The sequence below is a fragment of the Myodes glareolus genome, chromosome 11, assembly GCF_982192425.1.
Source record: "Myodes glareolus chromosome 11, mMyoGla1.1, whole genome shotgun sequence".
In the NCBI taxonomy this organism is placed as follows: Eukaryota; Metazoa; Chordata; class Mammalia; order Rodentia; family Cricetidae; genus Myodes; species Myodes glareolus.
This window is the reverse complement of record NC_142036.1, coordinates 35,693,682-35,716,436: the sequence shown is the minus strand read 5'-3', so window position 1 is coordinate 35,716,436 and position 22,755 is coordinate 35,693,682. Positions and strand designations below refer to the sequence as shown.

The 22,755-nt window shown below is 38.1% G+C and overlaps 1 protein-coding gene across 7 annotated transcripts in view; it reads right to left on the bottom strand.

Moving 5' to 3' along the window:
• The window catches only part of Cep128 (centrosomal protein 128), a 354,331-nt gene that overhangs the window by 173,549 nt on the left and 158,027 nt on the right, over positions 1–22,755 (bottom strand). For all 7 annotated transcript variants that reach the window (XM_085697793.2, XM_085697795.2, XM_085697792.2 and 4 more), the window contains one exon: positions 21,811–22,003. In XM_085697793.2, coding sequence (XP_085553919.2) covers positions 21,811–22,003 — 193 coding nt within the window. The remainder of the gene's footprint in view (positions 1–21,810; positions 22,004–22,755) is intronic.

Here is a 22,755-nt window from a genome sequence, read left to right as displayed (position 1 = left end):
AGACCAGCACTGGTAACACACACCTTTAATCCCAGTAGCCACACTAGTTGCCAGAGAAACCACGTGGGGCACACCTCTAATCCCAGAACTAAAGAGGATTATGAAACAGGAGGAGAGAGCTCTCCGACACTGTCTCATTCTGAGATCCTTGGAAGCAGGATGGCCATTTTGGACTGAGGTTGAGGTAAGAACCAGTGGCTGGCTGCTTTGCTTTTCAGGTCTTCAGGTTGAATCCCAGTATCAATATCTGACATGTATTAGTCATATTTCATTTTTCATTCTCAAATAGTACTCATATTCTATTTACCATTGGCTGTTTATAATGAAAGGCTTAGTTACTTATTGTCGACATTATTGAGAATCTGAGGAACTGGAAATGAATACACTGTAGTTGCTTCTATGTGATACTCCAAAACATCAATAGCAAATCAATAAGGTAGGAGAAAACTTAAGAACAAGAGACTACCCAAAACAGAAACTCCTTTGCAAAAAACAAACAAAAATTAGTTCGACTAACAGTGATTATTTTTTAAACCTGGGCCTTTCAGGTACAGAAATGCACTTTATTCTTATATCTGAGGCTACTTGTTAAGGCTACTTGTTAAGACAACATAAAAAGATGTAACTTGTAGAAATAAAATTCCAACAGTAGAAGAGCTTCGCACACATCTGCCCAGCTGTTACATTGGTCACTCCTCCCTTTCTTGATACTTTGTTACTAGACAATACTTCATTGACTTATTCTTGTAGGAGGGCCCACAATTACAGGATGTGATGATAAATCCTATTTAATACAGAGAAAACAAGTGAACATCTAATCCTACATAGGAAATGTATCTATACCCAGCCACTTACCTATCAATTGGATTTATACCTATTTCTGTACCCACCTATCCAAATAACAAAAATATATAGTGAAAAATAACCACAACTTATTGATATTACATAATGTGACTAAAATATCCTTAAAAGTTTTTGGAGTACCATGAAGCACTAAAAGAGTAGATTCATATTTCTACATCTTAAATGTTATTTAACAGATTATAAAATGAAATAAGAAACCTATATTTTTACTACTGTCCTAAAAAATATAGCAATAAAATTGTCCTCTAATGACATTCTTCTATCCTCATAGAACAGTGTTTGCACAGACATCATCAGAGAAACTTCCTCCTGTAATAGATGGAAACAATCACACAGAGAGAGCCATAGCCAGACAACAGGCAGAGAGTGAGAGCCCTTGGGATAAACAGGTCTAAATGGCACATCTCCAGCAAATCCCTCCCCTCAGGGCTCAGGGAACTGTGAGAAAGAAGAGGCAGAAAGATGTAACGGCCGGAAGAGATGGAGGACATCCAGAAAATACGGCCCTCTTTACATCAACACGATCAAAACCCATATGAACGCACAGAGGGTGAGGCAGCAAGAACAGGTCCTGCACAGGTCAGCACAGGTCCACTGCATACATATATTACACCTTCCAGTTTAGTATTTTTATAGAACCCCTGACTGTGCAAACAAGTGAGTCTCTAATTCATGTTCCTTCCTTTGAGCTCTTTTCCTGCTGTTTTCCGATATTTTCAATTTTGTTTTATCTTAATATTTTGTATTTTGTTATATTTTACTATTATCCCTTAGAAACCTGTTTGCTTTATAATGAGAGACACAAAGTAGATTCAGATGGTAAGGGAGATGAGGGGAATTAGAGGGTGTAGAGGGAGGAAAAACAGTAACCAGGATATATTATGGAAGAAAAATCTATTTTCAAGAAAGAAAGAAAAATGGATGCTTTTAATGATCTTGTTTTTTAAAATCATCAAATTAATGAATTTGTCCTTACATCAACTTATCCAAATGATGCACAAATAGGAAATTTATAGCATATATATTGACTTTAATTGGTTACTTTCTTGAGCAGAATAAGAAAAAAATCAGAACTGATTTAAAATAACAAGGCTTGACAGCCAAACCAATTCTAGAAAAACATTCACCCCAGACAAATTCAGAAACCACAATAAGATTTGGGAAATAAACTATCTGATATGTAAATTGTCCAATAGTTTCTTTTAAGTGATGCAAATAAGTATTGGCTGAGAGCATTAACTTGCATACTCTAGAGCATAAATAAATCTTGGTGACTTAACAAATAGCACAAACATTCATCCACTGCAGAAAACTGAATGCAGCTGCTAAAAATAAAATGCTCTTTCAGCACAAGAAGCTAATTAATTTTGCTTTTCTACTTTCATTAGTGGTCTTCATGATTTCCTTAGATGGGGTCATATGTTCTCCATAGATAGAGTCACATGTCCAACTGAGACCGTATAAGACCAATGAAAACACGTAGAAAGTCTCCACATGCTAGTTATTTATTACTTGCCCTTTTGTCTATGTGTCAAAAGACTAACTCATAAGACTGTGCCACACACACATGAATGTGTGACTGCTCACACATTTTGTGCATATGTGTATATTTTTATTATACTAACATACTTGCATAGGGTAAAAAACATAAAACTAAGCACCCTCCTGCGAACAGAAATGCCAGAGGCTAGCACAGCGGGGAAACACATGACACTGCAAGAGTGATATCTTTCTTCTTTAAATTGGAGTGCAAACATTCCCCAAGCTAATGATATTTACTGACTGAACTATCTGCATGTCAATTCACTTTGGTTAGCTGATTTTGCTATGAATACATGAAATTAATTTGCTTCTTGTAATTTAATTTCATAGATGACACAAGGACATCTTCAGGGAATTAGTACCTAATATGATAATTCAAGACAACTCTTTAGAAATAAATTAATTTGAATTACATCTTTAAAAATTAATAAGATAATTTTTTAAAAAGGTTTGAAAATTAGGCATTGTCCTACTAGGATCTGCCTCAGTCACAGTCAAGGTGTTGGGATGGATTAACCAAAGGAAAAGTCCTACGCACATTTACCAAAGTGTTCTACTGAAGATTCCTAATCATTTCAATTTCTGTGGGCCCCAAAAATGCTTACACGATCTGAGCAGGCTGACTTTGTTTTCAATGACATAAGTGGAAGTCCATAGTTTAGGGGTTTTCCTTAAGCACCAGCCATGTCTAGCACTGAGCAATGAAAACCAATGAGCCAGTGAACACAGGCAAACCCCACTGTACCCTCAGAATAGACTTTTTTTCATCCACCATTAGCTCTGGGGGAATCTGCGTACACCTACAAAAAAAGAGCCCACTTCCTCCAAGCAGATGGTCAGAGGACTCTAGGGCCTGGGTAACCACAGTACAGTACAGGAGATGGCGCTTCTGCAGCTGAGTGGACTGGCAGAAACCCATGACCCTCTCCCAACGCCTTATCCCAAGTACAATGAAGGAAGTACTTCACAGGTCTCCTAAGGAGGCTACCGAGAGTCATAGTAGCAGTCAAGACTTTCTTGCTGTTACCTGTTTTATAAATTTCCCTATCAAACTATCTCAATCAGTAACACACCACTTATTCCACACTGATATTGTGAACTGATGTTAGAAGCCATGGGAACAAGTTCCAAAGCTTTTCAGTCCTCAACTGATGCAGCCAATTTGCAAATGCACTAAGCTTACAAACTGTTACTTGAGAAACACAAGTCTGGACCAAATTCATCTCTCTACAGACGATGAACAACCTGACCTAGCTGGAAAGAACACAAGTTAAATCTAATCATATCATAAAGCAATAAAGGCAAAGATACTAGCAAGTTGAACCAAACCACAGCTGCCTGTCACCAATACTAAGAAAATCACTGTGAAGAAGACAGGAGCACTTTATGTGGAGGCTGTTACAGATAAACATGCTTCCCCTTGCACCCAGCACTGTCCGAGAAGGAAAATGAATCAGACTTGCTGTGAAACACACGGTGTCTTATATAGAAGACTGTCTAATCTGACATGTCTCTCTCCTCCTGCTGCCCTCCTCAGTTCTCGTCTGAGGAAAGCGACTCCTCCACACCTAAGGATTTTCCCCATTTCCATATCAAGTGTGGCTTTTTGAGAACTCCACATGTATTAAAGGAAAACTGGTTCCTAACTGACCTCTGACCTAGCACCCTCTTTCTGAAGCTGAAATAGTACCTTTTGGATCCCAGTCACAACTGTATCTCTCTAGCTGAGTTTAGGTTATCTTCAGGAATTCCTAGCGCAATACACTGAAAGATGCATGAATGTACGCATCTCAACTATTGGACTATCACTTTCTCCAGGGCAGACAAGGCCCCTTGCTTTTCCCACAAACAGTTTAAAGTAGTGCATACATTAAACCACGAACTGGGTCTGCAAACACTTCTGTTAAACATCACTAAAGCTCTGGGAAAATGAAAATACTGAACCGATAATAATCATCTTCTTTTTATTTTACATAAGTTACATTATCACCCTATAACTTAGTTTTACATATGTACACATGTGCACATGCACACACACAATCAAGTTAATTGAATGAAAGTGCATTCAATTAATTAAAAATGTTTATTAGAAATTATGAAAAAGGCAGCTGGAAACCAGCCCTTCTATGCTACAGTCTCATATTGTTTTAGAAGTGTCTAGTTTATCTCACACCCTGTGAGTAGACCGAAGCTGGAAAATCTAATTCTCTCATTATTGATCCATATGGGATCCAATTTTAATATCTGGAAAAGATAGTTACTTGTAAAAATATATTGAATATTTATTCTTTGCAATAAGTCTGATATGTGCGAAATTCCAAAATTAAATTTTAGGCATCTAATTATACAATATTCCTCTCCATAACTAAGTCTGTGTGTTGTTTCAGATGTGTGACTATAGTAGGAATCTTGGATTTTCCTCGTAAGTACACCAATTAGAATCACTAATTCAGGAAGAAAGACACACATACCTACATGATTCTCTCATTTACTATAAAAAAGCCATTCATCAGCTGAGAAAGGCTGTGTTGGCTCCTAGCTGAATGTACAGAAGTATATCTATGTGTGTGTGCTTGTCCATCTAAACACAAAGCACCAAACACACTGGACTGGCTCAGCCCAGAATCCACTAGAACCAGATAAGAAGGATCTAGAAAGCAGTTCAGCTCTTCGTTACATAAGCCTTAAATGCCCCGTATGTTCTCCATGCTCACCACAGCATCACCTCAAAGCACATATAAAACCAAGAGGCAAAAACTACTTTCCCCACACTGGACACACACTTCCATCCATAGCAGCTGACGACAGAAGAAGCAGTCTTTATGCAACAATTATAATAATATCATGTTCTGAAAGGCAATTTCTAATTTTCAATCAATTGAAAGAGAACATGATAGTTGAGAAAATTATCATTACTATTTTTAAAATAATACTTTTAAAATAAAGTACAAAATCAAAATAAAATTTGAAAAAGATGAAACTATGTTTATGGTAAATACTATAGACATACTTTCTTTCCTACATGCATTTAATATCCAGAAAATTAGCCTCCACAGTAATTTCACAGTAAGTAAGATCGAACTCACCTAAGAAACTCAGACAGTAAATAAGAACTGCCATGAGCTTGAACTATTTGTCAGATATAATCCACGAGCAAAAAGACATATAATTAAAATTTATAAGTACCACCATTTCAAACACTGGTAAACGTAATGGAAAAAACACATGCAAGATCTGGGTGGGGAGTCTGAATCTCCAAAGCCCAGGTAAACAGCTGGGCACAGCAGTAGGTATATGACGCCCTAGAACTCATGGGTAGGTCTCTGGGACTTGCTAATCGGCCAAGCTAAAAGAATCCCATCAATGAGTTAAAATGTCAGTGAGAAACCCTTTCTCAAGAAGTAAGTGCAGTCTCTTGCAAACCCTAAAATGGCGCCCTTAATTAAGATATTTACTTCCCTGCTCTCATATCCACCCTTCCTCCATCCCACCCATCCCATTCCCCCAAGCTTTCCCGAATCCTCCCCTTCTCCCTTCTCTCTACCCATCTCCCTTTACATCCACGCCCCCCCACCATGCACCCAACTGTTGCCTGGCATCTTGTCTACTTTCAATATCCAGAAGGATAACTATATGATTTTCTTTGGGTTCACCTTTTTATTTAGCTTCTCTAGGATCATGAATTATAGGCTCATTGTCCTTCAGTTATGGCTAGAATCCACTTATGAGTGAGTACATACAATATTCCTCTTTTGGGGGCTGGGTTACCTCACTCAGTAAAGTATTTTCTATTTCCATCCATTTGCATGCAAAATTCAAGATGTCATTATTTTTAACCGCTGAATAAAACTCTAATGTGTATATGTTCCACACCTTCTTTAACCATTCTTCTATTGAGGGGCATTTAGGTTGTTTCCAGGTTCTGACTATTACAAATAGTGTTGCTATGAACATAATGCTTTTGTAGTATGATAGGGCATCTCTGGGGTATATTCCCAAGAGTGGAATTGCTGGGTCCTGAGGGAGGTTGACTCCCAGTTTCCTGAGAAAATGATTTCCAAAGTGGTTGCACAAGTTTGAATTCCCACCAACAATGGATGAGTGTTCCCCTTACTCCACATCCTCTCCAGCACAGGCTATCATTGGTGTTTTTGATTTTAGCTATTCTGACAGGTGTAAGATGGTATCTCATAGTTGCTTTCATTTGCATTTCCCTGATTGCTCAGGAGGTTGAACATGACCTTAAGTGTCTTTTGGCCATTCGAACTTCTTCTGTTGAGAATTCTTTGTTCTGTTTAGTGCCCCATTTTTTTAAGTGGGTTAATTAGCATTTTAAAGTCTAGGTTCTTGAGTTCTTTATATATTTTGGAGATCAGACCTTTGTCTGATGTGGGGTTGGTGAAGATCTTCTCCAAGTCAGTAGGTTGCCTTTTTGTCTTAATGACAGTGCCCTTTGCTTTATAGAAGCTTCTCAGTTTCAGGAGGTCCCATTTATTAATTGTTGCTCTTATTGTCTGTGCTACTGGGAGGAAGGGTGGATATGGGAACAGGGAAGTAAATATCTTAATTAAGGGAGCCATTTTAGGGTTTGCAAGAAACTTGACTCTAGAGGGGTTCCCAGGTCCAAAGAGAGGTCCCCAGATTGTTCCTTGGGCAGCAGAGGAGAGGGTGCCTGAACTGGCCTTGTCCCATAGTCACACTAATGAATATCTTGCATATCACCATAGAACCTTCATCTGGCGATGGATGGAGATAGAAACAGAGACTCACATTGGAGCACTGGACTGAGCTCCCTAGGTCCAAATGAGGAGCAGAAGGAGGGAGAACATGAGCAAGAAAGTCAGGACACGAGGGGTGTGCCCACCCACTGAGACAGTGGGACTGATCTAATGGGAGCTCACCAAGGCCTGCTGGACTGGGAGTGATGGAGCATGTGATCAAACTGGACCCTCTGAATGTGGCTGACAATGAGGGCTGACTGAGAAGCCAAGGACAGTGACACTGGGTTTTGATTCTACTGCATGGACTGATTTTGTGGGAGCCTGGTTTGTTTGGATGCTCACCTTTATAGACCTGGATGGAGAGGGGAGGACCTTGGACTTCCCACGGGGCAGGGAACCCTGACTATTCCTAGGACTAGAGAGGGAGGAGGAGGTGGGGAGGGGGAGGGAAAGGGGAGGCGGGGAGGAGGTGGAAACTTTTAATAAATAAATAAATAAACAAAAGAAGTGCAGAATGATTAAGAGAGACACACAAGATGGCCTGCACATACAGGCTTCCATACGTGTATAAATAGCACCCCACAAATACACAAAAATATATGACAAAGACATAGCAAACTGGAAGGATTTTTTTCTATTTTGGTTTGTGTGTGGATATGCTTCTACAGATATGTGGATGGGAGTGTATGCATGTGTGTGTCTGTGTGTATATACGTGTACACACACATTTTAGGCCAGGTGTCTTTATGTGGGTGATATGAACATTGTATTTTGCTTTGTTTTGTTGAGTCAGTCTCTCACTGGCCTGGAGCCTGACAACTAGCTAAGCTGAGCTAAGCTGAGCGACTAGTAAGCCTCAAGGATTCTCCTGCCTTAGCCTTCCCAGGGCTGGTATTATGAGCATGGACCAAGATGCCCAGTTCTATTTTTTAACATGGAGATAGACACAGTTCCTGATGTTTACTCTGCAAACATGCTAACAACAGAGCCATATCCCCAGAACCAAGTTGGGGGTTTTCAAAGTTGCTCTATGTAGAAATCACACTAATCAAGAAAGCCAGGGAAAAAAATTTTAAGAGAAATATACCAGGCAGAATATATAAGGACAAACAGCCCAAGGCAAAAATGACACTAGCAGGCAGAGCTTCGTAAAATGGGGCACAGGCTTAGAGTCACTGGTAAGCTAAGCAAGAGTGGAGTACATGAAATCCACTGGCAAGATACATGACCTTCAGCTAAGTCCTTTTCTGGATATTATCTCACTTCTATGAAACAGGGAGGGTAAGGGCAGCACCTAGTGAAGAGTGGTGGTGAGGATTAAAGAGACTAACACAGAACAGAGCTAGGCAGAGTAGGGTAGAAAGTGCATAAAGTTCTGCTGTTCTAGCGTTAATATCACCTACAGTATCCTCCCCTTTTCCAAGGTGCATACATTCTAAGATTTATTTTTCTATGTGTGCCAAAAAATGGGAAAGTAACAAATTTTCCAGTGTATATACTGTTTTACCTGAATGTACATACCTATGCTAAAGCATAAGGAGCCAATGATGAACACTAAAAGATCAGCAGTAACTAATAGCAAATACAACTAAATCAAAACAACAATAACAATGTGGAGTAATAAAAGATATTTGAAACATAAGTAATTTCACTGCAGATGACTTCTGATCCATATTTCCAGATTGTTGTCAACAATGGTAATGGAAACTACAGAGAAACTTTGGCCTACAGCTGTATACCACAGAGTTGGAAAGTACCCACTGAGGCTGGAGGATGACAGCAGTCTTCTAATCTTTTAATATTCATCATAGACTGGAAGGAGGCTACAGTAAGATAATGTAGCAATTTCAAGTCATGCAGAAATGGCAGGGCAAAGGATGAATCTGGACCACAGTAAAGAATAAGATGGATCTGAGACACATCAAGTAGAGGTGAGAGGATTGTTTAGTGAATCATTATGTACAGTTCAGTTCTCTCCATCATGGGGGTTCCAGGGACAAACTCAGATCATGAGGTTTGACAACAAATGCCTTTAGCCACTAACCATCTCACCGGTCACAGAACAATTTTTACGTGGATGGCATACTCATTAGTATATAAAGATTTCACTTTATTCAAAATAGTTCACTCATGTGCTATCTAACATGGCCCTTTCTCACTGACTTCATTCATTTCTCATGTTTTCAAAATTCATTCATGCACTGAGATGTATTAAGACTAGATTTATTCTTATTACTTAATGTTAATACTTTTGTGAGTACTTCATGCTGCATTTACCCACGAGTTAGGTAGCTATCAGGACTGTTGTATAGTAGGGAAGTAAGTTGGAAGTAATAGGAGGCCAGCTGTCAGGGTCAAAACCCTCCACCCCAACCACATGGACACAAGTAAAGGACAAATCACGCACAAGGCAAGTGCACTCTATTCAGTATGGAGGCAGGCAGGGACCAGGAAATGGACCCACAAAGGTTCATAACTCTTGTGGTCCAAAGACACAGGAGCCTCAAACCTTCCCAGCTCTCTGGCTCACATCCACCTTTGGAAATGTTCCATTCACAGCTACCTCTATTAATATCAGATCCATGTACCTCAACTCCAAACTGTTTGTTCAGGGATACAATATCCTGGAAATATCATGTATGTCATTCACCCATACTGGTTTGTTAGCCACTGTGAACATAATAATGCACAGACCACTGTGAACATAAATATGCATGTATAAACTTCCATAGAATGTATGTTTTCATTTCTCTGACACACATATATAAGAGTAGAAGTGCTAAATTCTGTAGTAATTCTATGGTTTATTTAATGATTGTCTCCTTGATAAAGGTTCGACTCCTCTGCATCCTTTCTAAGAGCTGTTCTAATCTGTGTATGAAGATGGACACTATAAAGTCATCCCACACTAGCTCAGAATTGAGTATAATAAAGGGTAATTTATTTAGGGGTAGACTCACAGATCACAGTCCTCTGCACAAACTGGGAACAGGAACAGAATCCAGCAACCCGGAACGAGAGCACTCAGGCTTAACTTCTGCATTTATAGTAGAAGAGACCCTGCCCAAGTGTCTTGGTATCTTAAAAGATATTGACTGAAGGCGTTCCCACAGCACATCCTCCTTTTGTCTAAATAAGAAAGTTCTAAGTCTAATAAAATATACAATAAGAACAAACATCAAGGATAAAAATTAGAATTCCAACCAGTATAAACAATATCAAGCAAGAAACATATACTAAATGTTTCAATAAATATTCTCTACTTAGGAGTCTAAGTCTTGTATTAAAAATAGCTTGGTCAAGTCATGAGAGGAAAGTAACTATGACTATCTACCTGAGAGGGGAAATATTATTACTTGAGTAAACAGGAAGTGCAATCAAACAACTTTCAAAATGTGCAAAAAAATGGTCCCACTGAATGGGTCTATGGATATTAATCATGTCAATTCATTAACTCCAGTCTCAAATTAATTTCAATTAATTGGCAACTAAATCATTTTTTTCATCTAAACAAAGCAATAATACATATTTGCATCTAAATATTACCAAATATGCTTACAAAACCATGTACTTTTTAAAAAAGGTGAATAATAATGTTTCATAATGCATTTTTTAAATGCTGACTCATAAAATTTAAATATAAGTTTCAATGAAGAGAGAAGTTATGAGGGATTAAAATACAGTAATTTAAGCAATGAAACACCGAGAAAAAAAGTTTCCTTGTATACACATCACATAAGGGGTGATTATTTTCTTAGATTTTCCAAAATTGAAGAGATTAGAGTGAGTGCAGTGGGAGCACATTCTGCTCCTTCAGGCAATAGCTTTTAAGATACCAGCCCACTTGGGCGTGGTCTCTTATACTGTAAAAGCAGCAGTAAATGTGAACCCACTTGATGCGGGAGTTCAGCCAATCACATTGTTTTTGGGGTGTGCCGCCCTCAGGCTAAAGCCTGCCTATAAACCTAGCAAGCTCCACTAGCTCTCTTTTTTGCCTGGCTCCTGTGCCTGGACAGATCGTTTGAATTCTGGTGTAAGCTGTTGTAAGTCTTACTTCTGTTTATTAAAGCTGTATATTTTGTATTAAGATAGTCTGGGGATTTTTCATTACCAATCGCCCTGCGGCATCACCCACTCTCTTGCTTCTGGCTGCTAGACTCCGTTCCTGTTCATGCAAAGGACTGTTGTGTAGGACAGTGATCCGTAAGTTTTCCACTTAAATAAATAACCCTTTTATTATTCATAATTCTGAACTGATGTGGGATTGTTTTGTGACTTACTTTATCAAGTGAGGACTCCGAACACAGAATACATAAAAGGAGGAACAATCCACCATTATTCCCAAACTTTGCAAATTTAGGTAAACGTGATCCTGAGAATATTCTTAACTACAGAAAAACAAAGTCTACACTGACAGCCTCTATTGTACATAATAGGCATATGGCCCTGAGTGTTAGCCACCTGATAGCTTGCTAAATCTCAGGAAAGGGTAACGATGTTGCTATATCAGATCACAAAGGGCATGGGGTCAACAGGAATGAATGTCTGATACAAGGAAGCCCATCACCTGGCCCACACAGCTGCTGCTCGTGAGCACTGACTTATTTCATGGCTATAACTGCTTTCTCCTCTTGGTATGAAATATGAGCTCTGAAAGACATTCATAATTTTTCAATGGAAGGATCAAAGCTTTAAAAACAGGATTTTTTTTCTTCTACTTTGAATCTGAATGTTCTAATCAGGAGGAACTTTAAGAGTATTCTTTCCTGTTTGTGAAGTATCAAACAAGGTGGGCCCAGATAAAAAGCTGGACATGTAAATCACTCCAGGTTGTACGTCAGGTTGTGTAAGTCCATTGACACAAATATCAGGGAACTAGAAGTTACCCCATTCACACCGCCTACAATTTAGCAACAGCAACAAATGAAGCAGAGGAGTAAACATATAATAAGAAAGAACAGTTTAGTGTGCAATACATAAATTAAAAGGAATTTTCTCTCAACACAATTCTTGTGAACCTACTATGGTTTGGGCAAAAGGTATGGTCAGTGTACTTGGGTGTGTCACAGGCTAAGTGACACACTTGGACAAGTAAGCAACAACTATTCCGTACATATTTTTCTTTCTGTCAGGAAAAACCCGGTTAAACAACTTGGAGAAGGAATGGAACATCTTGGCTCATTGTTTCACTCTCAGTTCGCTCCATTACCTTCAGGACTACAGTGAGGCAGAAGTCATGGTGGAAGTGTGAGGTTAAAGCAAAGCTCCTCATACTACTGCTCCCAGAAGCAGAAAGCGGCCAGAAGCAAGTTAGACCTTTCCATTTACTAACTGTCCATTCAATGATGATTTATCAATGGATTAATCCATTAATTAATTCAGCACACCCATGATTCATATGCCTTTTAAATGCACCACCAACAGAAAGAAGATCTCAATACATGAGTTTCTGGGGCCAGGGTGATCTAACACATGATAACAGTCTTGAAATAATTAAATTAATAGGTAACAATGACAGAACACCAAGAAAGTACCTCTTCAAGTTGGGGGATTCATGACCTCTAATAATAAATAAATAAAATCTCTAAATAAATAAAGAGGGTTCACAGGCACAACCCATAATCCACAGCAGAGAAGGGGAAACAAAAGGCTTCAGGTGGAGAAGAAATACATGTGAATATTGGAGGCAGAAATGGCCTAAGCAGACAAGAGTCAAAAGCATAAGGTCAACATAACATGTATCTATAAAACAAATGCTAGCACTCATAACTAATGCCAGAGAGAACAGAACCCTTGGAGGAGCACATTACAACTCAGAGTAAAGAGCCCTGGACATTTTCCCCCCTAAGAACCTGTGTCATTAAAGAACTGGGGTAGAGCAGACAGGGAGTAAACTCCTTTTCACAAAATAAATTATTAGATCTGCTGACCGTGAATAGCAAGAAAAGGCCATGGATTGACAAGAATGAGGGTCAAGAACAGTTCTCTACACAAGCAGCCAGCCACAGTCACAGAGGTCTCTCTCTAATAATCCAGAGACCAACTGTCTGGTTGCACTTCTGGTGAGTTTGCATTCCTTGTTAGAAAATCTAGATTAAAAATGGAAAGTTATCTTTCCATTATGTATGTGAAATTACATAATGAGTCTATCATAGCCTGTCGCAAATGATATAGGTACTAAGAAGGAAAGAGTAGGTCCCTTCTCATTTATTTCCTGTACTGTAACCTAATAAAGGGGGTCAAATTCCAGGAATTCTGGAAAATAAAAAATTAGAGCCAAACAATTTGATCTAAGAAGGAAAATTAAGTTTCTAAACTATGGCAACAACAGTCAAAGATAGTGGTTCTGAACAAATAGGTCATGACCACCAAAGGGATCATATGCCAGATATTTATGTTACAACTCGTAAGAGCAGCAGAATTACAGTTATAAAGTAGCAACAAAACAATGTTACGGTTGGGGGTCACTGTAGCATAAGGACCTGGATTAAAGGTCATAGCACTACGAGCCCTGCAAAACATGTACTGACTTCCTGACTTCCGTCTGCTTAACCACAGACCTGTGGACTCCAAAGAATAAGCTCCATAGAGAACACCAGCTGAAATTCTCAGCCAGTCTCTGTACACACAAAGAAAATCTAGGTTAAAAAATTAAATGTCCTTGAAATGTCCCTCTTTCTGATTTGCTATTATCTTTATCTACTACTGAGATATCTAATACAAAACAAGATCATGTCTACATACTTTAAATGTCTTCTTACAGTTCGCAACAGCAGGCACGAACTGTCTACATTGTAAAGTGTCTAGCAGGTCTTTTGTTTATTTATTTTTTATTTTGGGATTATTTTATTTTTGTTTTGATTCGGGGGCAGAGTTTCTCTATATAATCCTAACTGTCCTGGAACTTGTTATGTAGACCAGGCTGGCCTCAAAAACACAGAATTCTTACCTCTGTCTCCTGAGACTTAGGTTTAAAAACATGCACCACCAAGTTCAAGCTCTAGTAATTTTTAATATACAAGATACTTTTCAAAATAATACAACATATGAGCTTGACTTTACATTTATTATTGCAATTGTACTGCAGACAGCTCTCTCATAATGAACTATGAGGAATACTACACCATCTACTATAGATGCCTCTGCTGAACGGTGTTTTCCAAGGAGGAAGCCATGAGACACATAACAGATACTGGACATGTGAAAGACAGCTACTTGAAACTGAGATGTGCTGTGGAGTAACATGTGCTACTTATTTTGAAGACTCAATCGATAGAATGTTAAATCCCTCAGTAATAGTTCACATACTAAAATAATCATAATTAATACATAGCAATGTTACTATATTAAAATTAATTTTCAACCTTTCAATGTTGTTATAAGACAAGTTAAAATTATATTTATAGGTAACATTAAAGCCTTTGTTTTTGGACAGCATTCTTCTACATACACTTGAACAGTTTTTAATAACTATGTAAATCTGCTACAGAATATTCTAGAAGAAGAATAAATGAGGAGACGAACTAAGAAAGAAATAGTTGGGTAAAAGTTTTATATATATATATATATATATATATATATATATATATATATATATATATATATAAAACTTAAATTAAATTGTATAAGTTAAATTGCTTCAAAATACCACTTAATAATTGAGGCCATGCTAAATTGATGTTATGAGGTAAACATTTTTAGATAGCATTACATGTGGTAAACAAGGATAATAAATACTTATTGGGACCACATTGTTAAATGAAATGTTTGTGGGTCACAGGAAATGCATCTGGCACTTCTCTTTAAAGATAAAGAAAGAAAGATGAGAGAAAGGAAGGAAGGAAGGAAGGGAGGGAGGGAGGGAGAGAGAGAGGGAGGGAGAGAGGAAGGGAGGGAGGGAGGAAGAAGGAAGAAACAAAGAAATTTAAAAGTACACACTTTCATCTTTTTTTGCCATTATACTATTAAGAGTTTATTTTCTTTTTTGAATAAATTTTGTATTTATTTTATGTCCCAGCTGAAGTATTCCCCTTCCTCCTCTCCTGCCAGTCCCCCCGTCACACCCTCCTCTGTTCCCACCACAATCCGCTCCCCATCCATTTCTGTTTTGGGGAGGGCAGGTCTCCCATGATTATCAACAAAACATGGCATATCAAGTTGTAGTGAGACTGAGCACCTCCCCATGTATTAAGGCTGGACAAGGCAAGGTGACCCAGTATGAATGGGGAGGACATGCTTCTTAATCCAAGCATAGTCAGAACCAGGGAGCATGGGGATAAGGATATGCAGCGACATGCTGTTCAATGCGTGGAGTATCTTAGGCCATAAAGAACATCTCATTAAAATCATCACAGCAGCACTGCTGGGAAGCAGCATCTTGCCGTGCTGCAGGCACGATCAATATGGGAGAACACATATTTAGCATTCGTGCGATGCCAAGCCCTTATCACTGGGGTAGCACATACTTTATAAATTCTCCAAAACAACACAAAACCAAAGAACTATCTCTGCTCTTTGGAGTCTAATATTCTCAAAGAAAAGACATAGCAAATATACTTAGTGTGACAGAGATAATATAATTTGCCATTCTCAGTCAAATAAAAAAAATAAGCTGTTTGAAGCACTTCTTATCCATAAGGCAGAATGTTCATACATAAGCAAGCAATTCATATAATTTTTCTTCGCTGAGTCTTGGATGTAACCTAGTCATAGAACTCTTAACTTTCTATGTGTAAGGAAGGCTATGGGTGCAATGTCAGTATCACAAACAAGTTATGCTGAACACTTTTGCTCTCGAAACTGGATCGTATATCTTGTCACCCCTCTCTGGTTCACAACAGACAAACAAGCCAAAGCAGGGGTGGAGTGTACTCCTGTCTTTTGAAAGTTGAGGGTTCAGTTACTTCTTCCTTAAATTTTTATAAATGATAATACCAATCAACCATGGTAGGGTGAGCAAAAAATTTCATCAGTGCAAAATGACAGTATCCTCAAAGGACGAGCCCAGAGAGGCGTCAGTCACTCCACTGCAAACAGAGATGAGGGTGTTCACCCACATCAACCGAAATGCATGTGTGCTCGAAACCCATGAGAAAACACACACTCACTGCCAAATCAAAGAGAGATTCTCTAAAGAACTTACATTCTAGAACGTTACTCAGGCTTACAGCAACAGAAATGCCTTGACTCGTGCCTAAATCGAACACAGCAAAGCTATTTTCTCCCAAAGGAAGGATGTAATATCCTTTTCCAACTGTCTTATTCTATAACTTAATTGCTCCTATAAGAAGCAAGGGGAAAAACTGTGAACTATAAATTACGGAGGAAAATCTAACATAATGGTGAAATAGTGTCCAAAAACTGATACCCTTTTTGCATTAAAATATTCAGGGCTAATTATGATTTTCGCACTTGTTTTTATCCTTGCTTTGTTCACTGGCCAAACTTAAACACTTCTCATCTCCTTCAATGAAAGTAGCGCTATTATGTTTCTGGAAGCATGGGCAGGGTTCCTCAAAGCCTAATTTTAAGGTCTTAATTGGCTGAGGCAATGGGAGACTATACAAAGCCCACTTCACAGAGAAGGGCAGGATTGCCAGGTCACTTGAGAACAGATGAAGAGCTAACTGGAAGCTATTGCTGAAATCTTGCAGAGAGTTCTGGGAAGTTTTACTAAATAGTAACTTACAGAAAATGGACGCAGACCATCCATCATCAGAGCACTGAATCCAGAGAGGCTGAGATTGTAGAAACAGGACAATTAAAACACAGAAACAGAGGTTTTCACATAGTCACACAGCCAGACAGGGAGGGTATCACTATTGGTTCTATACTACACTTTTGACTTTAGAGATTCTGAGATCATAAATTCTCATACACTCAAAGATAACAAGAAGACCATTACTTGCTGATACTTCTCTTGATCTGGTACCATAAGGCCTACTTTCTACGTAAACGTGCAAAAATTTGAACAGTGATTCATCATCAATCTATTCATTTCCAACCCAACATCTGTGGTACTACAAGATAATTAACACATTAAATTATCTTGCTCCAAAACCAGTTTAATGCTTAATAATATAACCATAATTAATCATTAATAACATGCATGATAATAAAAAGAACTTAGGTAAATTGATTTCTTTGTCATCAACTCTAATTACTGGTAACAAATTTCACAAACAAAACAAACCAAATTTTATCTGTGCAATTTAGACTCTATGGGAAAGAAAAATACCTAAGATTAAGCTATGAAAACCTTTTAAATCATTTTATGTTCACATTAACAATTAAGACACATACTAAAAAAACTGAAATCAAATGGTACCTTACACATTTGGGTTCTCAGTGAGGACTTCACTGTTAATTTCCAGTGATAACTTAGCAAGTCAACAGAGAGGTCAGACACTTGCTGACATTTCAATACAAAAATATAAATTTGTTTTATTTTACTATTACATGAAAAATACAATGTGAAATTCAGTATTCATGTGATTGTCTTCGTTTAGGAGGGGTTCCCACACAATTCATCTTTCCTAATTTTATACTCTAACCCCAACATTGTTCTAGTAGCCTTATTGATCTTTCTTTCATTTACTCTTTATGTCAGTTCTGAAGAAAATCCAAGGTTCAGCTTCTTAATACATCCTATCCTGAATTACAGGCAAATGCTGTTGGCTTGCCTGTCCGTCTGACCCTGTGGCTCACGGCAATCCAGTTATTGAGTCTGGGTTTACTCTAGTTCTCTCTTATCTTCCTCGTGCATTTTATTGTAGAAAATTTATTCTTTATTATCTACTACTCCATAACACGTTTCCCAGTTTCAAGCTACCCCAATAGGAATTATCAACAAAAAACATAATATTGCTTTTCTTTGAACTAAGCAACAATAATTAGTATTTCTATAAATATCATTACTATAAATTTTTCTTTGACTAACGACAATTTTGAAAAACTGGCGAAATTTGGCAAGCAATACAAACAGGTAAATGTGGCTGGACAGTCAATTAATAATGTGCAAACAAAACTCAAATGGAATCTCACTGTTAATCTATGTGATAAAGAAAAGGCCTACAGTTGGTGGACCCTACCTTAATCTCTCCGTCTCAAAACTGAGTTCTAAGAACTTATCTTCTGTTCAGCCATCATCCATCAGTTTCAGAAAGAGCACAGAAAGACCTCACATAGAAATCAGCTCAGAAGAGTTTATCCTATACACTGTGAGAACTTGTTGCTCTCATTATTAGTAAAAAGTTGACTAGGCAGTACCCAGACAGGAAGTGTAGGCAACATAGAAATTAGCTCAGAAGAATTTATCCTATACACTGTGAGAACTTGTTGCTCTCATTATTAGTAAAAAGTTGACTAGGCAGTACCCAGACAGGAAGTGTAGGCAGGACAACCAAACTAGGAGGATGCTGGGGAAGAAAGGGCTGAGTCATGGGAGACTCAGAGTTCATGAGCAGACGCAGGGAGAAGCAAAATAAACATGCTATACTGAGAAAACATACCAAGCCACGTGACAAAACATAAATAAGAAATATGAGTTAATTTAAATGTAAGGGTTTGCTAGTAACCCTTAGTAATTGATAGCCCGAAATATCAGCTGAGCATTTGTAATTAATATAAGCCTCAGAGTGGTTCTTTGTGAAACAGCTGCTGGGACACAAAGAAACTCCACCCACGGAGGTAGAGAAACAATTATCTGAAAAACAAAACAACCAAACACCAAAACCTGATCTCTCCTATAATATATAAAAGTAAGGCAGGTCAACATGAAACTCTGTAAGTCGGGTATTCTGTCAAGCAATTTCAATAAAGAACAGGGGTTGCAATGTAAAATGAAATTTTAAAATTAGAGATATTGATATAGATATATTGAGGAAGAATGATACAGGTTGGTTGCCAGGCTGGTTTGCAGATCTGAGTTCCAGGCTACACAAGGCTGGAATAGTGAGACAGTCTCCAGAAACCAAAGGAGAGGGAAATATCTTAAGTGAAAATCCAGTGACCACCTCTCATTCCTTCTACCATTGTCTACAAATTCATTCCATCTATTCTCCACTGCCTATTCTGAGCCTATGTACACATTCATTCTTTTTTGAGCTTACACAAAGTCAAAATCATTTAGTCTTTAAAAATCATAAATCTGACAAGCTGACAGTATAAATTAAGAAAATACTACACATATTATTGTCATAAGTCAATCTGCATAAAAGATCTGTGTGTTCAAAAAGCTAAAAGGGTCATGGAAAACACTTTATAACTCCTTTAGTCTTGATTTCCCCAAGACTCAGTTCCCTGCCTTTATTTTTTAGGTCATCCACTCTGATCTAACTCCCTGTTACCTTTTCAGCCTTAACATTTGTTACTTCTTCTGGTCAATACTTATATTTACACTGAAGTTTTCCTATGCTCATAAATGTACAACAGCCTAAAAGTTATGCCCATTTAGTTTTTAGGAACTAAGGCCATTGTAAAAATCGACAGTTTTAATATTTGCATTTCTAGCATTGGGGTATTTTTTTCTCTTTTTATTGTTTCTATTGAGCTATACATTTTTCTTCACTTCCCTTCCTTGCTCCCCTTTCCATGACCCCCATGCTCCCAATTTACTTAGGAGATTTGTCTTTTTCACCTTCTTTGAAAATTTTTAAGTTACAATAGGCAAGTCAAATCATAAAACAAAGTGAGGCCACAATGACTAAGTATAGTATAGTGCCCCTAATAAGTTAGAAATCCCGTAGAGAACTTGGTGAGGAAGAAAAATGTAAATCATGGGACTACTGCTACTGTACAATGAAACAGAAAACTGAAATACCAGGAATTACAGATATTGTTATTTATTCCAGAATGTCACTAAACAAATGGAAACCATGCCATCCAATTATCTAATCAGTCTGATTTGTCTTTCATGTCTGTATTGCTTAATAAATTCCCAAAGAATTTTAAAATGGAAAAAAAAATTGGATTAATGGTCAGATAACATCTCTTTACAAAACTAAAATATAACACACAATTAGGCTTCTTTCTTTAAATTACGTTTTTCTTCCACTAACGGTTAGTATTATACCATTTCTATGTTGTTGAAAATGTTGTTTCATGCATGTAGTTGTCCACTTGCAGACTCAAAAGACTTGGAATGCCTACTGGGCACAGTGCTCTAGCACTGGAGATACAGCATTATGCAAACATTTACGAACCACAGCCTTCCTGAAACCTCCATGTTTCCACGTCTCCACGTGCCAGTGGATACATTATCCACCCAATACATTTCTTGTCTGTATAAGCTGGGTGTGCACTGAGACAACAAAGGGTGACACATCTGGGTAAGGATTGTCTCGATGCTTGCCCCAACTGCAGCCACTATTGCTAAGACGAAACTCTCAATTGTTGAGCTGAACACAGAAAGGAAAGTAGATAGTGTTTATTCCCTCTGCTGCCTGCCACTTGGATTTTATGTTAACAGACACCGACTAAAAACAAACTAAGAAATTATTCTCTGTTACAAAGGTCTTACTTTCTCAAAGGCTACAAGACAATTTCCCTTCTTTATATCTCAGTAGTAGTTTTCCTTTCAAAGCTATATGTACAAATATTTTCTTCACTGGATGTTGTATGACACACTAACCTGAACACAAAGAAATAGTGACAGAGTCAAATACTATTTACTAACAATAAAACAGATCTGTAATCTAGTGTTAAGTAAGGAATATTACATAAAGCACAGAAAATATATATAGCTATGGTCTCAAACATCCATAGCCAGGACTGGAATTGTACTGTCAGTCATTAAGAAAAACCAGCAAAGCGCCCTTTGATATCTCTTGTAGCTACGGCCAACAATACTGAACTGGCCTGGAGAAACAGTCCTCCAAATATGGCTAGCATCCACATAACACTATTAAGATATGATTTCCCCTTTAACACCTAACCTTTCCTTGTATATAAAACTGGAAAATGAGGTTATTCTTAAAAAGAATACTATGAATAAGCATTGTCCTATATTAAGTTTCAGATTTTCTTAAGCAGACACTACAAGCTTCACGTGGTTCTTAATAAAGTTCATCAATAAGGCAATAAAGCAATGGCTTAAGGACAACCGGACTGAACTTCATAGACTTCAGGCATCATTTTTCTTTTTCCTGTTATGATGAACACTACTATACATGGACTTTTTCAAATTTGTGCAACCTTTGAGTCTACCATTATTCTTCCAAACTCTACCTTTCTTAACCCATTATTTTCAACAGGGATCTTACACCTCCTATGAGCAAGTATGACGTAAGCTGAACAAAGAACCTTTCCTTTGGTTTACTCATTGGTATGTTCTTACCACCAGGAAGAGATTCCCCAATACCAAAGCAAGTATTTGTTGAATGAATGGATATTTTACTTCAATCTTTTCATCAGGGGAGAAGACAGAGTCTTACCAAGTCAATTCTGATACTCATTGCACAGATACATCTTGAAAATACAGAAGAGGACACTGAACAAAAAAAAATTTTTCAGGACTCGACAGCTTGCTCTCATAATTTCAGACATGAAGAAAGATGAGAAGGCAAGAGGTAAGGAGAGAGAACAATTTTGAAAAAGTCCTATGTGAAGAAGTACCAGTAAGGATTTCTCCAGCCCCACAGACCCATGAAGACAGAGGAGGAGGAGAGGGAGCACGGGCACCCACCTCTCTTCTCCTGGTGGAACTCCTCCAGAAGCTGCTCCTGCCTCTCGATGTGCTCGAACAGACACAGGAGCTCAGACTCTTTGTGCTCCGTCAGGTCCCGGAGCTCCTGGCGGCAGAGCACCAGCTGCTGCCGCATGGTCTTCTCTCTGCTCTCTCTCTCCTTGAGCTCCTCACAGAGCCACTGAAGCTTGGTCTAAAAGCAAAAGACATTTACATCTACTTAGTAAGAAGCGAACTAAGAGTTCAGAAGACAACAGCCTATCTAGAGAGTCAAGAAAGTAACACTATAATAATCCCAAAAAATAAAGACAAATTAAAACACAACTTGAACCTGTTATTTGTATAAAAGTTTATAGCAGTTCAATGTTATTTCAGGAATTCAGCTATGAAAGTCAAAGATTTTTATAAAATGCCCAGTGTACTCTGTTACACTAGAATAGTGTTTGGCCAACCATGACAGAGGTGGTAGTCCCTTAACTTGATATGTAAGATAATTCAGCACAGCCATCTAAAAGTTTAAAGAAGACCTCATAATAGAACTTGAACTTCGAGATCGAGTAAAGTGGATGAATATATTCATAGTTAAAATGACTAGAAATACACAGTGTCATACATCCTACAAATAATGGCGGACAGAAAGGGTATAGGCAGGGAGAATAACGTCAACAGCTGCACATCATTAAGTTATAAGTTAGCCCATGCACCGCTTTTGCAAAGACTCTAACCTTGCCCACCTTCAGTACCCAGATGTTTCTAGCAGAATGTGATAGAAATATCTTTTTCTATTTTCATTATAAAATGACTCTGTAAGTGCTGAGACTTCCCAAGATATGCTGTCCAAGCCTAGCTGTCTTTCAACAGAGTCTCAACTGTAGGAAGAAGCAAGCCATGTAAAGCATCTGATGGAAAGGGAGCCAGGCTCACCAAGGGAGAGAGAACTGCTAG